The 17,155-nt window shown below is 48.5% G+C and overlaps 1 protein-coding gene across 9 annotated transcripts in view; it reads left to right on the forward strand.

Moving 5' to 3' along the window:
• ADAM23 (ADAM metallopeptidase domain 23) overlaps nt 1–17,155 on the forward strand; it is an 889,186-nt gene that overhangs the window by 386,900 nt on the left and 485,131 nt on the right. For all 9 annotated transcript variants that reach the window (XM_073541893.1, XM_073541894.1, XM_073541897.1 and 6 more), the window contains exon 5: nt 9,448–9,530. In XM_073541893.1, the coding sequence (XP_073397994.1) occupies nt 9,448–9,530 (83 nt within the window). The remainder of the gene's footprint in view (nt 1–9,447; nt 9,531–17,155) is intronic.

The raw sequence follows: 17,155 nt of genomic DNA on the forward strand, positions 1-17,155 counted from the left end.
CCTTATATCGCCTTAAGAAAGCTTCTACTTGCTGCACCTGTTGCGGTGTAAGTTCTGTCAATTTGGCTCACATTTGTTCCACTATACGGCGCTCTTCCCGCAGGTGCTGAGGATCTGGTGTTAGAGATGTATCTACAGCCACGGTCCAAGGATCTCCCTGTTTCACCGTCAATTGCACGTCCTACCTTTTAACCCGGAAAAATAAGCGCATGCGCAGCTCCCCTACATCAGTGGGGTCTCTGTGGGTTTCCTCCAGTATCTGTAGCACTTTGTTAAAGGTGTCTCATTCCCGGGGGGTCATAGCATGACGGAATCCCTCGCCTCTCCATCTAAAGCCATTATGGCAACCTTCGCTTCCAAATTGAAGGACAGGTGGCAGAACGAGAGTTAACAGATTTATTAACAAAGGGATTACTCCAAGCAGGGAGGTGATGGGTAAACAGGGATGTAGGAGGAGGAAAAGGCCCAGTAAAAGGGCGAGTTAAGATACAAAAGATAATAGATAAAACAACTGTTCATGAGGGGTTAAACTTATCAGTCCGACGGCTTCTTATCTGAAGGTTCTTAATGTTCAAAGGTGGCGCCTTCGCATTCGGCGCGTAATGATCCTGGGATAGTTTTGAAGAAGTTGAAGATCCAGTTCATAACAGTGGTGACGAGTCATCATTGTCTCGTATAAGGTCTTTGGTTTGGATTCGTCAGGCGGAGTGAAGAGTCATCTGTGACGCTGCCCAAGAGTGGTTCAGCTTGGCAGAAGACTGCAGGCAAGGTAGGACACAGTCCTATGCAAGTCACCCTGTTTGTCTCAGGGGGCACACACGCAGCACAAACTGTTCCGGAGTGTCTGGCGCTTTCAGATGTACTGTAAGAGCCAGCGGGCACACAGTCGGTCTCTGCTCATAGTCACTGTACTTGACAGTCGGGGGTCGCGCGAGAGACCGAGCACCAACCTTCCCCTGCTGCACATGCTGTCTTCCCGCCAAGTCTCTCCTCACTTTCCCACGCACAGGCCCTTTTATCCCTGCCACGCCTCCTGTTGAATAGTGCAAAGGTCGGTCCGGGATGGAAAGCTTTCCCCCGGGCAACAATGGTGACAGCCACGAAAGTTACTGAACCGCCGCAAGAGAGGCATCCTTGGTCCATCTTCTTACACTTATATGGGGTCTGGTCAGGGGATGTGCTAGGTCTTGAGAAGATTATGAGATCTCCAACTATCATGATATCTTTACCCCTGGAGGTCACAGGCAGGAGATATTGATGTCATGTTTCTGATTACATTTTTACCTTTCAGATGAAACATGAATAGCATTGTCCATCTGATCTATATTAAATTGGAGGTGTTAGGCTGACTTTATGGTTATGTGAGTGAATGTGTTATGTTTGTCAATTTGCCACGATGCCGAAAATATAGCTCCCATAATTATTGGATAAATGCAAACTGCAATATTCATCATTGACCACTGGCTCCAGAGTGTCTGAGATAATTACTTTGAACAGAGGAAGCTCTTTCCTCGGGAAGTGTTCTTCTCTGTCTCTGAGTATAAATATCCTAGAATTCGTGGCTGTCTCTCAGCAGATCTCCTGTTGTAGTTACCTGTTCACAGCAGGAGGTCCTACTTCAATGGATGTTGATGTGTCAACGCTTTCTCACTTCCCAAGTTATAATTAATCCATATTTTTAATGTGAGAGTAATATGTCCACTCTCTGCAGATGCCATTATAGATTTTCCAATTTTTCTCTATGACATTGCATGTAGAAGCTTACTGAGCCAACACAATAGGAAAGAAGTCCTTTATTTGCAAAAATTCAAAAACCATACTAGTTGTTAGATATCAAGGAATAAAGAACCATTACCACCTCCAAGATCCTATCCCAATGTGTAGTTGGTGTAATAATAATATTAGCAAATACCTCCAAGTAGAAATGTAGTATAGTTTATATGATTCATTATGTCTCTTTCCTCATGTGCAGACATTGCAGGACCTTAGGTATCCATGGTTATGACCACTGATATAGTAACAGTTTGTTAGCTAGTTGCTGCTGATCATAACCATGGATACCTAAGGTTCTGCAATGCCTGTGTAACAACCCTGCTGGCATCACTGCATGGCCTCCCATCCCCCGCACACCAACTTACTTTCTGCTTCAAGCCATGCTGTGAATTCTGTCTGTTGCCAGCTCTGTGCCTCTGCTCTCCATGTTTCCAGACTGTGTGTATAGGGGGGCGGTGCCTGAACTCTCTGGTTCTTATGCAGTCAGGATGCACCTGTGTAATCTGTCCCTGACCAATCACCTGGAGCCCTTGACTATTTAGTTTCGCCACTCCCACTGAAACATTGCCTGTGCAATGTCTATACTCAGTTAGTATCTTGCTGCTGAGGAAGCCAGGTCCTGTTCTGTGTATCTCCTTCTCTGTAGGAATACTCTTTGTCTCGCTTTGTACCTTGTTCGCCTGCCAGGAGGCAGAATATCCTGGTCCTTGAGTCTTGTTCCCAGTACCTTGTCTGTTCTCTGTCTGCCTGCCAGGAGGCAGAATATCCTGGTCCTTGTGTCTTTGTCCCTGTGTCTCTGTCTGAACTCAGTCTTACCTCTGTCTGTCAGTCTCCTTGTTTGTGGTTCCTTCTCTGCTGTGTCTTTCCTTGTGTCCTCGCAGCTTTATCTGTGCATCTGCACTCTCGTAGCTTTATCTGTGCATCTGCACCCTCACCGCTTTATCTGTGCAGCTGCACCCTCGCCGCTTTATCTGTGCATCTGCACCCTCGCAGCTTTATCTGTGCATCTGCACCCTCACAGCTTTATCTGTGCATCTGCACCCTCGCAGCTTTATCTGTGCATCTGCACCCTCGCAGCTTTATCTGTGCGTCTGCACCCTCACAGCTTTATCTGTGCGTCTGCACCCTCGCAGCTTTATCTGTGCATCTGCACCCTCGCAGCTTTATCTGTGCATCTGCACCCTCGCAGCTCTGTCTGCACGGCTCCCTAGCCGCTCTGCCTGCTCCGCACTCCTGCGGCTCTGCCTGCTCCGCACTCCTGCGGCTCTGCCTACCTGCACCTCCTGTGTGAACAGGTCCAAACCTGTTCCTTCATATTCCACTCCTTCCTGCCTATATCCATACCTGCACCTCCTGTGTGAACAGGTCCAAACCTGTTTTCTCATACCAGGCCAATCTGTCCTGTGTCTCCAAGCCGTGCCCGCCTGTCCTGTGTCTCCAAGCCATGCCCGCCTGTCCTGTGTCTCCAAGCCGTGCCCGCCTGTCCTGTGTATCCAAGCCGTGCCCGCCTGTCCTGTGTCTCCAAGCCGTGCCCGCCTGTCCTGTGTCTCCAAGCCATGCCCGCCTGTCCTGTGTCTCAGCCTGCTTGTCACTCGCACCTGTCCAGGTGTCCTGTTCCCGAGTGGGATCAGCAGCCACAGCCAGACACCACCCTGGAGTGGCACCCGGCAGCTACCTGCCGCACAAGCCTGACCTCACCATCAGAGGCTCCAGTGAAGACCAAGGTAGTTGCCGTAGTTACGCCCCTTCCAGGGTAGTCTGGTTTGTGGCACAGTGGGGCCACAACCCCCCGGCTCGCGCCATTCAGCCAAGGCGCGAGCGTGACAGTTTGTACAGGCCATGGTCCCCGCTGAGTCCCATGTCCTTCCGCTTGCGGAACATCATGAACTTTCTCCCTGCCAGTATGAGCAACCAGAGGAATTTGTTCCATCCTGCGTGGTTCCGATTGTGGAGACCTCTAAACCAATCATCATCTCCAATGCTCTCTACAATCAGCTCCTGGCCTATGAAGAGCACGACCCAGCAGACCCGCCTAGGTTCTATGGGGACCCTAAAGAGTGCCAAGGGTTCCTGAAGAAATGCCTGCTCTACATCCTGCAGAATGCAGCTTGTTTCCCCTCTGATCTGGTCAAGGTGGGATACATCATGTCCTACCTAGCTGGTGAAGCCTTGATGTGGATCTGTCCCCTTTGGGAAGCAGGGGACCCTGTCGTCATGAGCCTGGGGGCCTTCCTGGTGGCCTTCCGTAAAGTGTTCGACATGCCTCGTCCAGCTGCTCTTGAAAAGTCTTCCCCTCTAAGCTTCCAGAGACAAGAGGAACCTGTGGGTGAAACGTCTCAACTACCTATGACCGTCCAGCCATCACCTGTTCCACAGTCTACCAGTGCAGCCTCCCGTGCAAGATCCAAGAGGTGTAAAAAGAAGAAGCGGGCCAAGTTGCAACCGGAATCTGGCCTCTGCCCTGTGAAGCCTGTACTCCAAAACCCCGGGCCAGTAGGAGAGGCTGTCCCTGGCGAGAGTACTCCCTCTTCATTAAACGCTTTGACTGTTTCTCTACCTTCAGGAAGCTTTGGTGTGTTTAAGCCACCAGTCATACAGAGTCAGTGTGTAGTCTCTGTCATACAGCTCCCGAAGCCGGCGTGGGCGTTGTCTCGAGGTGGCCGAGCCCTACTTGAGAACAGTCTAGTCCTGCAAGGACAATTACAGCTCCAGGTCGGAGCTTTATACATGAAGAAGTTCATCTTCCACTTGCTGTCTGGTATGCCCAAGGGTCATTCTGATCCAGAGATTCTAGTACCCGTCTATGTCTGGAAACCTAGTAGGGCACTGCGCTTGAACCAATCAAGTGACAAGAGGTGTCTGGTTCCCTTGCGTCAGAGTCGGTCAGCAAGGTCGTCTTCTTCGCCTGGTTTGCTAGTCGCCGAGTCAAGGTGTGAGGATGCCTCTGAAGAGGGGGAGGCGGTCTCAGTCTCCTCACACATCCCCAGTGACTATACCAGTGTTCTGCTCCCAAGAGCACCCCTGCCTCTTGATTGTCTTCCCCAGGATAAAGGGCTGAAGATGGATCCAGAGTGTATGCCTTCAGCTCCCCTGTGGCCTAGGGGTGAAGGTCCCAAGACAGAGCTTCGCTCATCATCTAACCAGGAGGATGTGGTCCAGTTTTTTCAGGGTAACAGGCTGAAGTGGCTCCCTGTATGTATGCCTCCAGCTTCCATTTGGCAGGTGGGTGAAGAGGTTGGAGCAGAAGCTCTTGTACGTCTGCTTTTTACCAACCCAGAGGAACAAGTCCAGTTCTCTTCTAATAACGGACGAAGGATGGATCCAGTGTGGGTACCCTCAACTTCTAGTTGGCCGGCTAATGAAGATACTAAGGAGGAGGTCCAATTTACTTGGGATATCAGGCTGAAGTCGGACTTGGTGATGGTGTTTTCTGTTTCTAGCTGGCCGGTTGATGTAGGGGTCAAGTCTGAAGCTTCCATGTCCATGCTCTCTGCCAATCAGGAGGAAGAAGTCTTTGTACCCTCTGTGTTGGAAACTGACTCCCTTAGGCACCAAGAAACCGGGCAATCTGGGATTCCTGATGGCACACATACTCCACCCTACCTGAAGGATGTCGTGTCAACCTGGACTGTGTGTGGTCCCGTACTCCTTCTTCTGGTCATTCTGGCAGGCTTGAGGAAGAGGGGCCGTAAAGGGGGGGTACTGTAACAACCCTGCTGGCATCACTGCATGGCCTCCCTTCCCCCGCACACCAACTTACTTTCTGCTTCAAGCCATGCTGTGAATTCTGTCTGTTGCCAGCTCTGTGCCTCTGCTCTCCATGTTTCCAGACTGTGTGTATAGGGGGGTGGCGCCTGAACTCTCTGGTTCTTATGCAGTCAGGGTGCACCTGTGTAATCGGTCCCTGACCAATCACCTGGAGCCCTTGACTATTTAGTTTCGCCACTCCCACTGAAACATTGCCTGTGCAATGTCTATACTCAGTTAGTATCTTGCTGCTGAGGAAGCCAGGTCCTGTTCTGTGTATCTCCTTCTCTGTAGGAATACTCTTTGTCTCGCTTTGTACCTTGTTCGCCTGCCAGGAGGCAGAATATCCTGGTCCTTGAGTCTTGTTCCCAGTACCTTGTCTGTTCTCTGTCTGTCTGCCAGGAGGCAGAATATCCTGGTCCTTGTGTCTTTGTCCCTGTGTCTCTGTCTGAACTCAGTCTTACCTCTGTCTGTCAGTCTCCTTGTTTGTGGTTCCTTCTCTGCTGTGTCTTTCCTTGTGTCCTCGCAGCTTTATCTGTGCATCTGCACTCTCGCAGCTTTATCTGTGCATCTGCACTCTCGCAGCTTTATCTGTGCATCTGCACCCTCGCTGCTTTATCTGTGCATCTGCACCCTCGCCGCTTTATCTGTGCGTCTGCACCCTCGCCGCTTTATCTGTGCGTCTGCACCCTCGCAGCTTTATCTGTACATCTGCACCCTCGCAGCTCTGCACGGCTCCCTAGCCGCTCTGCCTGCTCCGCACTCCTGCGGATCTGCCTGCTCCGCACTCCTGCGGCTCTGCCTGCTCTGCACTCCTGCGGCTCTGCCTACCTGCACCTCCTGTGTGAACAGGTCCAAACCTGTTCCTTCATATTCCACTCCTTCCTGCGGCTCTGCCTACCTGCACCTCCTGTGTGAACAGGTCCAAACCTGTTCCTTCATATTCCACTCCTTCCTGCCTATATCCATACCTGCACCTCCTGTGTGAACAGGTCCAAACCTGTTTTCTCATACCACGCCAATCTGTCCTGTGTCTCCAAGCCGTGACCGCCTGTCCTGTGTCTCCAAGCCGTGCCCGCCTGTCCTGTGTCTCCAAGCCGTGCCCGCCTGTCCTGTGTCTCCAAGCCGTGCCCGCCTGTCCTGTGTCTCCAAGCCGTGCCCGCCTGTCCTGTGTCTTCAAGCCGTGCCCGCCTGTCCTGTGTCTCCAAGCCATGCCCGCCTGTCCTGTGTCTCAGCCTGCTTGTCACTCGCACCTGTCCAGGTGTCCTGTTCCCGAGTGGGATCAGCAGCCACAGCCAGACACCACCCTGGAGTGGCACCCGGCAGCTACCTGCCGCACAAGCCTGACCTCACCATCAGAGGCTCCAGTGAAGACCAAGGTAGCTGCCGTAGTTACGCCCCTTCCAGGGTAGTCTGGTTTGTGGCACAGTGGGGCCACAACCTCCCGGCTCGCGCCATTCAGCCAAGGCGCGAGCGTGACAGCCTGCACATGACGAAAGAGACACCGTGAATCAGAAAAACTGTACTACATTTCTAATTGGAGGTATTTGCTAATATTATTATTGCACCTACTACACATTGGGAGAGTATCTTGGAGATGTACTAGCCCCTTAAGTAAAAAAAAAATATATTGTATATGTATATTGTATATGTCAGGGAACCCTTTTATAGTGCACTGGAGATGGTTCAGTTTTTCTCCAAGACTTTTTGTTAGATTATTTAGACTAGAAGAGTAACAGTAATACAGATGTAAGGTCTTGGGCGATTCTCCTAATTTCCATTTTCATGCTAAGCTAGTCCATAATATTCTATAGATATCTATTGCTTTTCTTCTTTAAGTTAAGTTTCTTTTTAATTTCTGTAGTTAGCTCTCATACATTTTCCATTCCAGAATCATCATCAGTGTATGTAAAATGCTCATTTTCCTCTCTGCTCTTGTGTACAACATCTAAATATATATTCGTTCCAATTTATTTCACCTTTATGTAACTCTAGTACTGGAATAATGGTCAAATTGATGGCATTCACAAGATCCCATCTGCCAAAGGGGTAGTACTTTCTAGCATTTAATTAAAGCCTGAGGACAGTAATAATGATATTCACACTTGATTTACATAATGAGCTAAAATGTCTTCTTGGTTAAAGGGCAATAAGACACCAGGTTTTTGCTATGCAATCTGAGAACAGTGTGATGGAGGGTCTTAAATCCTCAGTCGTGCTATGTTTAACTTCCTGGGCTGCTTGGTACAGTTTTGCTAAAATCACTGTTTTTGCCATTATACATGTAGTATCAGTGATTTACAGTTTTGTGTGATGGGGGCATGGTTATACAGAACAGTTGACTAGGAGGCACGAGACAAGTAGTCGTGTAGTGATAAATTCCTGCAGATAAAACACTGATTGTAATGAAATAACAGCACACAGCCCAGTAAGTGACACATCATTAAAATCAAGCTCTCTGCCCCTACATCATGCTGGTCTCTGATTATATAATAAAAACCTGCAGATTCCCTTTAAAGCATAAATACCGTTTAAATCTTTATTTGATATATCAATAGTACACATGAAAATATGTGCACTATATCTTATCAGAGAAATCTGCTTCTTTCTTTGCCAGAATTTATCGGTCATTATCAAAAGTCTCAATTCTGAGGTAAAATCTGTATTCAGTGCAGAGCCATTACCGAGATAGGAGATGGAAGATGTTACGTGTAAGATTCTATGAAGGGGGGAGGAGGAGGGAGGAGCTCTGCCTCTTGCCCCTCCCCATCTCATCTACATAGACTTATCAGTACTATCTGCCATCCCCTCTCTCAGTAATGGGGCTGGCCGTCTGCACTGAGTACAGATTTTACCTCAGAATTAAGAATTTTGATAATGGCTGATCAATTCTGGCAAAGAAGCAAATCGCTCTGATAATATATAATACACGGTTTGTTATCTTCAGGTGTACTGTTGATTTATCAAATAAAAATGAAAATGTTGGTTACACTTTAAGTATCAGAAAACCATTAAAATGCCACTATTCAGTATCTTACTGGTTATTTGGGTCTCAGATTGCTGGAATAAATACAAAAATTAAATGATTTGTAATTATTCTAATTTAGTGTATGGGAAAGAAATGCCTCACTTTCATTGGTGATTTTCAGCTGAACACCATTGACTATTTTTTTTTTTAAATGGTGTAAATTGTGTAATCATGTATTCTGTATCACTGAGGACTATAAGGGTATGTGCACACGGTGCAGATTTTACTGCGGATTTGCCTCTGCGGATCTGCTGCAGATCTGCAGGCATTGTACAGTACAATGCAATTCAATGGGTTTTCAAAACCGCTGTGCACATGCTGTGGATTTTTCTGTGCAGCATGTCAATTCTTTCTGCAGATTCCGCAGCGGTTTGAGGCTGTGTACACACGTTGCGGATTCTACTGCGGATCCGCAGCAGATTTTGCTGCGTTGCACAGTACCATTGTATTCAATGGAAATTAAAAAACGCAGGGCACACTCTGTGGATTTTTCCACGCGGATTTACTGCGGTTTCAAATTCGCAGCATGTCAATTCTTTGTGTGGAATCCGCAGCGGTTTTACACCTGCTCCATTGTCCAGGTGTCAAACCGCAGGGGAAAACCGCAGGCCAAACCGCAGGTCTTTTTACCAAATCCGCTCGGAAAAAATCCGCAGCACCTTCCACTACGTGTGCACACAGCCTGACACCTGCTCCATTGTCCAGGTGTCAAACTGCAGGGGAAAACTGCTGGCAAATCTGCAGGAAAACCACAGGTCACTTTACCTGCGGTTTTAGCTGCAAATCCGCATGGAAAAATCCGCAGGTCAATCCGCACTGTGTTCACTTACCCTAAGAGCAAAATGCCATCTTCTTTCTCCGTGAAGACATGATTGTGAATGCACTCTTTTGTTCCACAGGGAGGAGAGCACTGCTACTACCACGGTACCATCAGAGGCGTCAGAAACTCCAGAGTGGCGATCTCCACATGCAATGGTTTACAGTAAGGAAAACACTGACATTATAGCACTTCTTTGGCACTTGCTTCTGAAATCTGTTAATGTTAATGTAGAAACTGTGCTGCATTTATGAGTGCAGTGTGAGCATTGACATACTACAACAATGGGAAAGTAGCACATTACAAATAACAAAAAACAAAGCACAGGAATAGATACAGCCCATCTGCTAAATATTGTAAAGCCATTGGAGCAAGTGAGAAACGAAAGGGCAACAAGGATGCACACCGAGGAGTGCGGCGAGCGTGCTCACAGCCTCAGTGCATGCATACTCTCGTCCTTCTCGCCTGACTGCTTTGGCAGCAAGTATCTGTGCAGTGAGCAGCCACTGTAGACAGGACAGAGAAATGAGAGTGCACCTCCACTGACACTATGTGTGCTCAACATCTGCAATGTCAGCGCAAACAAGTGCTGTCAATCTAGCTAAGGGGAGGTACGTGGCATGCTGATAGTGGGCTGAACAGTGCCCTGAGCACTCTGCCATTATAATGACACCCCTCGGAGCCACCATTTGCACGTGAAATAAAACAGTTATAATAACAAAACTGTATCAAATATATATATATAAAAGTATTTACTGACTTAAGTCTGAATCTACATAAATCTATTATGTTAAAAATAGTGACTAGTCCTACAACTTGGAACAACATAACATGCCCACAACATAATTAAGAGCCTATGTAAAATAGCAGAGAGAAGTGAATCATGGAAAAATATCAAAGGAAAGTCACGGGTGAAGAGTTGGTGCACAGATATTTAACAGGAAATTATACTAGTACTTCATCTTAACTTTCTTAACTAGCAAAAAATGAACCCATAAAAGATAAAATGATCATGTGAGATGCATAAGCCCAGATGTCTGTACAATGCCTAGGCATCGAAGGAAGTATCAAGGCAGATGCCACAAGCAAGAATACACACACAGTCAAAATTGTTTGCATCCTTTTTCTAAAGTAAAAAAAAAGCACAGTGGACACTAAAATAACTTGAAATGGACAAAAGTAATATTCAATTTAAATGTACTGAATATCTACTAATGAGAATCGGACATTGCTTTCCTATTGTGGGTTAACAGAATATTTTAACAAAGCAAACCCCAATGAAAATGACCTGGCCAAACATGATGGTACCCTTAGCTTAAAGGGGTTGTGCATAACAATGTATGTATGAATATATGTGGCTTAAATCATGCAGCCACAATCTGATGCATGCTGCCCATGGATTGAGCAGCATGTAACGGCTGTCAGGTTCCCTTTAAAGAGGTTATTCACTACAATGTGTAGTGGGCGGATCGATTTAAACCTTGGAAAGGCTTTCTTCAAATACCTTGCATTTCCAAATGTACCTGTGAGTGGCGCTATCGCTGTCCGCTCATCCTCATCACGTGACCCTTGGCTGCAGCTACCTGTTCCAGAACTGGAAGCTGACCCGGCATCACCGAGGCGGCACCCAGTCTCCCTGAGTGATGGACCATGGGTGGAGCTTCACTGCATATCGCGGCCCAGCATCGTGCACTTTCTCCTGCACTGCTTTCATTAACAGAGCGCAGGAAACCCGCGTGAAGCTCCTTCCACAGCCCAGTCACTCAGGGAGATTGGGACCCGTGTTATGGATGAGTCACCGAAGGAGGGAAAAACAAAAATAATAGCTAAGTCCAGAAAACCAGAGAAGTTGGACGCTATCAGATTGCAGACCCCTGAACCTATCCACAACAACTAGCAGTAGCCGTGGGGGGTTCCTATGGTGCCCTAGACCCCTCGACCACAGCCGGAGAACTAAATTAGCCTAAAGACAGAAAGGGGAAATCTAAACTGACCCAGAGCAGACCCCAAAGCAATAGGCAGCCCCCAACATATAATGACTGTGAAGCAAGATGAAAAAATCACTAACACAGATAGAAAGATAGGTTGAGCAAATGATGGGGCCCAAGCTAACTATATAGGACAGGATAGAAAAGCTGCTGTCTGCAATCCGCAAAAACCCTATCCAAAAATGAACCAACAGACTGATAGGAAAAACAGGCCCTGAAGTAGCTAGGCTTCAAAAAGACTATATCAGCACTCAGGTACAGTATATTCTGAAGACAGAGCCAGAGATCAACAGATCAGAGACAAAAATGGAATTCAGCTCACCCCCGGCCGGGGATGGCTGAACTCCAAAAAACAAGGCAAACAAAACCTGAGCTAAACTGTACAAAAGGCAGAGCAAACTTAGCTCAACAATCAAATAAGTCTCCTCGCTAGGGAATCCCTGTACTTGTCTGGACTCCTCGTCGTCCCCATCTTCCATCTCACTGCACAGTATTTCAACTTTGCAAGTGCTGTGATCCTGAGCAAGCAGGGGGGAAGCCCACTCGTTGGCGACGGCACTGGCACAGGGCCCCTGATAGTACGGTGGTGTGTCTGATGGCGGGTGGGCCGAACCTGCACTTTCATCTGCAGCTTCCTCTTTGTCACCGTGTAAGATGGAACTGTATATGGGAAGGGTAACCTGAGTTTCATTAGGGTCAGATTCAGGCCGTGTAGCGTGCGAGGGGAATGTAGTGGTCTGGGTCAATGTACCAGCAGATTCATCGAGCAGTGGCTGGGCATCAGTGCACTTGAGTCGCCCCCAGGAGTACGGTCGCCACAGTGGCATTACCTTCCTCCTAGGGAGTGTGATGTCATGCTTGGAGCAACGAACGATCTCTCTAGCAGGTTAACTGATTGGGCGGCGTTATTCCCACGAGTCATGACCCTCCAAACAGCGTTCATGAAGGCAAAGTGTTTGTTTTACGTGGGCAGTATGGTTGCAAAGCTGAACCTTAAAGGAATGTCCAGAAGGGCACCACCAGGAGTGGAGCCTACGGTTAAATTCGACTCCACCTGGGAAACCTCAAACATGCCAGCTACAGAACAGATGCACACATTGCAAGCTTAATTCCGTTAACGAACGAGACTCCGTCATGCCCCGCGGTCCGAGTCCGGCTTACTAGAGGGACACGTGAGGCTCTGGCACATGAGATTGGCCAATAACTGGTGTGTCATGCCCTTACATGTCCGTGGCTGCATGTGCGCTACACTGAAAAGGCCAGCGTTTGTCGCTTACAGGTGCAGATAACCCGCTGAACAACGTTAGTGATGGGGATCACTGATTACAATTATTACCCGCGAACAATGATTTCCCAGTAAGTGCAGGTCATCCGCAGTTCCGGAATTAGGCCTAACCGTCATTTCTGAAAAAATGAAAAACTTACGTGTGCAAACCACAGGTGCTGTAGCTTGCTTAACAGCTCGCCAGCCGTTCTCACGCCCAGTATGGATTACACGTGATTGCACAAAGGTGAGAAAGGGTACCGTATCCCCAGATAACATGTATGGATAGCGTACACATTCAAAATATATGTCTATACATCAGGAGGAAGGCTCAAACGGTGTCAGGCCCAGTATGGATTGCACGTGATTGCACAAAGGTTAGAAAGGGTACCGTATCCCCGGATAACATGTATGGATAGCGTACACATTCAAAATATATGTCTATACATCAGGAGGCAGGCTCAGATGGTGTTAGGCCCAGTATGGATTGCACGTGATTGCACAAAGGTTAGAAAGGGTACCGTATCCCCGGATAACATGTATGGATAGCGTACACATTCAAAATATATGTCTATACATCAGGAGGCAGGCTCAAACGGTGTCAGGCACAGTATGGATTTAACGGCCCAGACTACACAGCGGAGGAGCAGGGAGAGGTAAAGATTGCAAATGCTGGGGCCCTGCCCAAGCAAGGGGGGCCCACTCGTGGGCGTCGGTACTGGCACTGGGCCCCTCATAGTACGGCGGTGTGTCTGACGGTGGTGGACACTTGATTGCACTATGAGGGACCCTGTGCCAGTGCCCGCGCCCAAGAGTCGGCCTACCCACCTGTCCAGGGCAACGGCACTCGCACGGTGTCATGCGCTAGGTGGTGACCCCGGCCATGGGGGTGGGAGGCAGCACAGTTAGGGAGTTTTAGAAAGTGGCATATGTTGATGTTGGACATTCAGCTGATGCAAAAGGTGAAATAGGTCAAGTCCCAGGAAGAGGTGGACCAAAGCAAGCCATTTTTCTGTCACCCTATGTGTCATCAGGGGAAGGTGGGACAAAATCCTTGGAAACCCATGCGTGGTTCATTTTAATGAAGGTTAGATCATCCACATTTTGGGTTGACAGACGGGTCCTTTTTTCTGTCAGGATTGATCCAGCTGCACTGAAGACTCTTTCCGATAGCACACTAGCAGCTGGGCAAGCGAGCTCCTGTAAGGCATATTGTGCCAATTCAGGCCAGGTGTCCAGTTTAGCGGCCCAATAGTCAAAGGGGAATGACGTGTGTGGGAGAACATCGATATGGGAGGAAACGTAGTTTGTAACCATAGTTGACAACTGCTGTCTCCTGTCACTTTCCATCGATGCAGTATTACCAGTTGTGTGAGCGGTACTTGAAAAATCAGTCCACAACATTGTCATGAAACCCCTGTCTCCAACGCCACTTCTGCTGTGTGCACCACGAACACCTCTGGCAAGCTGCCCCCGGCCCGTATGGCTCGTTTGAGAACCATCACCGCTGCTGTGTGCTGGGAATGCCTCAAGCAACTGATTTACCAGAGTTGCTTGTTTATAAGCCAATATTAGGTCAAGGTTCTCCTGTGGCATGATGTTTTGTAATTTGCCTTTATAGCGTGGATCCAGCATGCTGGCCAACCAGTAGTCGTCATCATAGTAACATAGTAACATAGTAATTAAGGTTGAAGGAAGACTTTAAGTCCATCTAGTTCAACCCATATCCTATCCTAACTTGCCCTAACATGTTGATCCAGAGGAAGGCAAAAAAACCCCATGTGGCAACAGTAAGCTTCACATTGGGGAAAAAAATTCCTTCCCGACTCCACATACGGCAATCAGACTAGCTCCCTGGATCAACGCAATATTAAGGAAACTAGTGTATATACCCTGTAATATTATACTTTTCAAGAAAGGCATCCAGTCGCTTCTTAAATTTTAGTAGTGAATCACTCATTACAACATCATATGGCAGAGAGTTCCATAGTCTCACTGCTCTTACAGTAAAGAATCCGCGTCTGTGAGTATGCTTAAACCTTCTTTCCTCCAGACGTAGAGGATGCCCCTTGTCCCCGTCACAGGTCTAAGAGTAAAAAGATCATTAGAAAGGTCTTCGTTCATCATTTTGACAATACGGGGGTCCCTTTTTAGGATCAGCAAGGCATAATCTGACATGTGGGCCAATGTTCCCGGTGTCAATGATGCACTGCGAGTGCTGGTTGGAGGAGCACTTTCTGGCAAATCCACATCCCTCCAGTCACGCACAAACCCTGTACCAGACCTTGCCACGCCAACATTTTCACTTGCCCCACGAGATGCATTCTCCTCCCCTAAGTAATCATCCCCATCATCCTCCTCCTCCTCCTCTTCTTCCTCCACCTCGTCCAGGAGAGGTCCCTGAGCAGACAATGGCTGAATGTCATCAAGGATTCCCTCCTCCTCTTCCTCCTCATCAACATTGGCTGCAGAAGCCTGCTCCTTAAGGTGCGTCAAAGTTTGCATGAGCAGACGCATAAGTGGGATGCTCATGCTTAGGATGGCGTCGTCTGCGCTTACCAGCCGTGTGCATTCCTCAAAACACTGAAGGACTTTACAGAGGTCTTTCAGCTTCGACCACTGCACACCTGTCAACTCCATGTCTGCTCTCAAAGTGCCTGGCCGTGTATCCTCCCACAAATGCATTATGGCCTGCCTCTGCTCGCACAGCCGCTCCACCATGTGCAGGGTGGAGTTCCACCTTGTTGCAATGTCGATAATGAGGCGGTGGTTGGGAAGGTGGAGCAATCGCTGCAGCTTCTGCATACGAACGGAGTGTACAGGCGACCGGTGGATGTGCGCGCACAGTCTTCGCACCTTCTGGAGCAGGGCTGTTAACTCCGGATAATTTTTGAGGAAGCACTGCACCACCAGGTTCAAGGTGTGAGCCAAGCAAGGTATGTGGCTGAGTTTTGAAAGGGCTATGGCTGCCACAAAATTACGTCCGTTATCACTAACTACCTTGCCTGCCTCAAGATGTACACTGCCCAGCCATGACTCAGTTTGTCGCTTCATGTACTCGGCCAGCACCTCGGCGGTGTGTCTGTCGCCCAAACACATCATCTGCAACACAGCCTGCTGACGCTTTCCACTAGCTGCTCGATAGGGGGACACCTCGTGTGCAACAGTGGCAGCTGCAGATGGAGTGCTCGTACGACTTCGCTCTGTGGACGAGCTTTCGCTTCTGGAGGAGGAGGAGGAGGGTCGAACGTCTACAGCCAACTGTTTCCTATACCGTGGGCTAGGCAGCACTGTCCCACCACCGCTGTCCCCTGTGGACCCTGCATCCACCACATTAACCCAGTGCGCAGTGATGGACACGTAACGGCCCTGGCCATGCCGACTGGACCATGCATCAGTTGTGAGGTGCACCTTTCCGCTCACTGACTGCTTGACTGCATGGACAATGCGGTCTTTCACTTGATGGTGGAGGGCTGGGATGGCTTTGCGAGATAAGAAGTGGCGACTGCGTAGGTCATAGCGTGGTACTGCATAGGCCATGAGTTCGCGGAAAGCTGCGCTTTCCACCAACCGAAAGGGCATCATCTCAAATGAGATTAGTTTGGCAATGTGGGCGTTCAAACCCAGTGTACGCGGATGAGAGACTGAGTACTTTCTTGACCTACTCATAGTGTCTGGGAGGGTGAGCTGGACTTGAGAGCTGCATATGGTGGAAGTAGCGGTGGACAGGGCAGACTGAGAGAGGGTTGATGATGGTGATGGAGTTGGTGTTCTTTCTGATTGCCTAGAATCAGTCTTTCTTTGATATAACAGTGGGATTCCCTGACTGCTGTGGCCTTGCAACGACACCTCAACATTTGCTGCTGTGCTAACCGGTGGACTTACAGTGGGGGAAACAATGTAGCGTTGCTGACTACCTTCGTTGTGATCAGTTGCACATGTGGCACTTGAGGTTTGGTGTTGTGTCCACTCTTGCAAGTGCATGGTGTTTAAATGTCTAAGCATGCAACTGGTATTCACATTTTTCAGATTTTTCCCTCGGCTAAAGGTCTTTGCGCACTTCTTACAGATAACCTTGGCCTGATCATGAGGATTTTGTTCAAAAAAGTGCCACACTGCACTCTTCCTACTTTGGCAGACATTTTGCGGCCTAGCACGCTGTGATCTTTTGACCCTCTGGACAAGCTGTCCAGCAACTCTTTTGATTTTTGGAACCTGTCTTTGGAGTGCTCCGGGCCTGCCAGATAACAGCTGTTGCGATGTCGATGTCTGCTGTGGATGCTCCTCATCTGAGCTATTGTAAGCAGCACCCTCTTCCCCCAATGGATGCCAATCTGGGTCAACAACTGGGTCATCCATCACCTTCTCTTCAATGTCATGTGCACCTTCCTCTGTGTCACCGTGTATGGTGGTATAGTGTGCGGGAAGGGGCACCTGAGTCTCATCAGGGTCAGAATCTGGCTCTGTACACTGCGAGGACAATGTAGTGCTCTGAGTGAATGTACCAGCAGAATCATCCATCAGCGGCTGTGCATCAG

This window comes from Dendrobates tinctorius, unplaced genomic scaffold (genome assembly GCF_039654945.1).
Source record: "Dendrobates tinctorius isolate UK_male_01 unplaced genomic scaffold, ASM3965494v1 ptg000125l, whole genome shotgun sequence".
Lineage (NCBI taxonomy): Eukaryota > Metazoa > Chordata > Amphibia > Anura > Dendrobatidae > Dendrobates > Dendrobates tinctorius.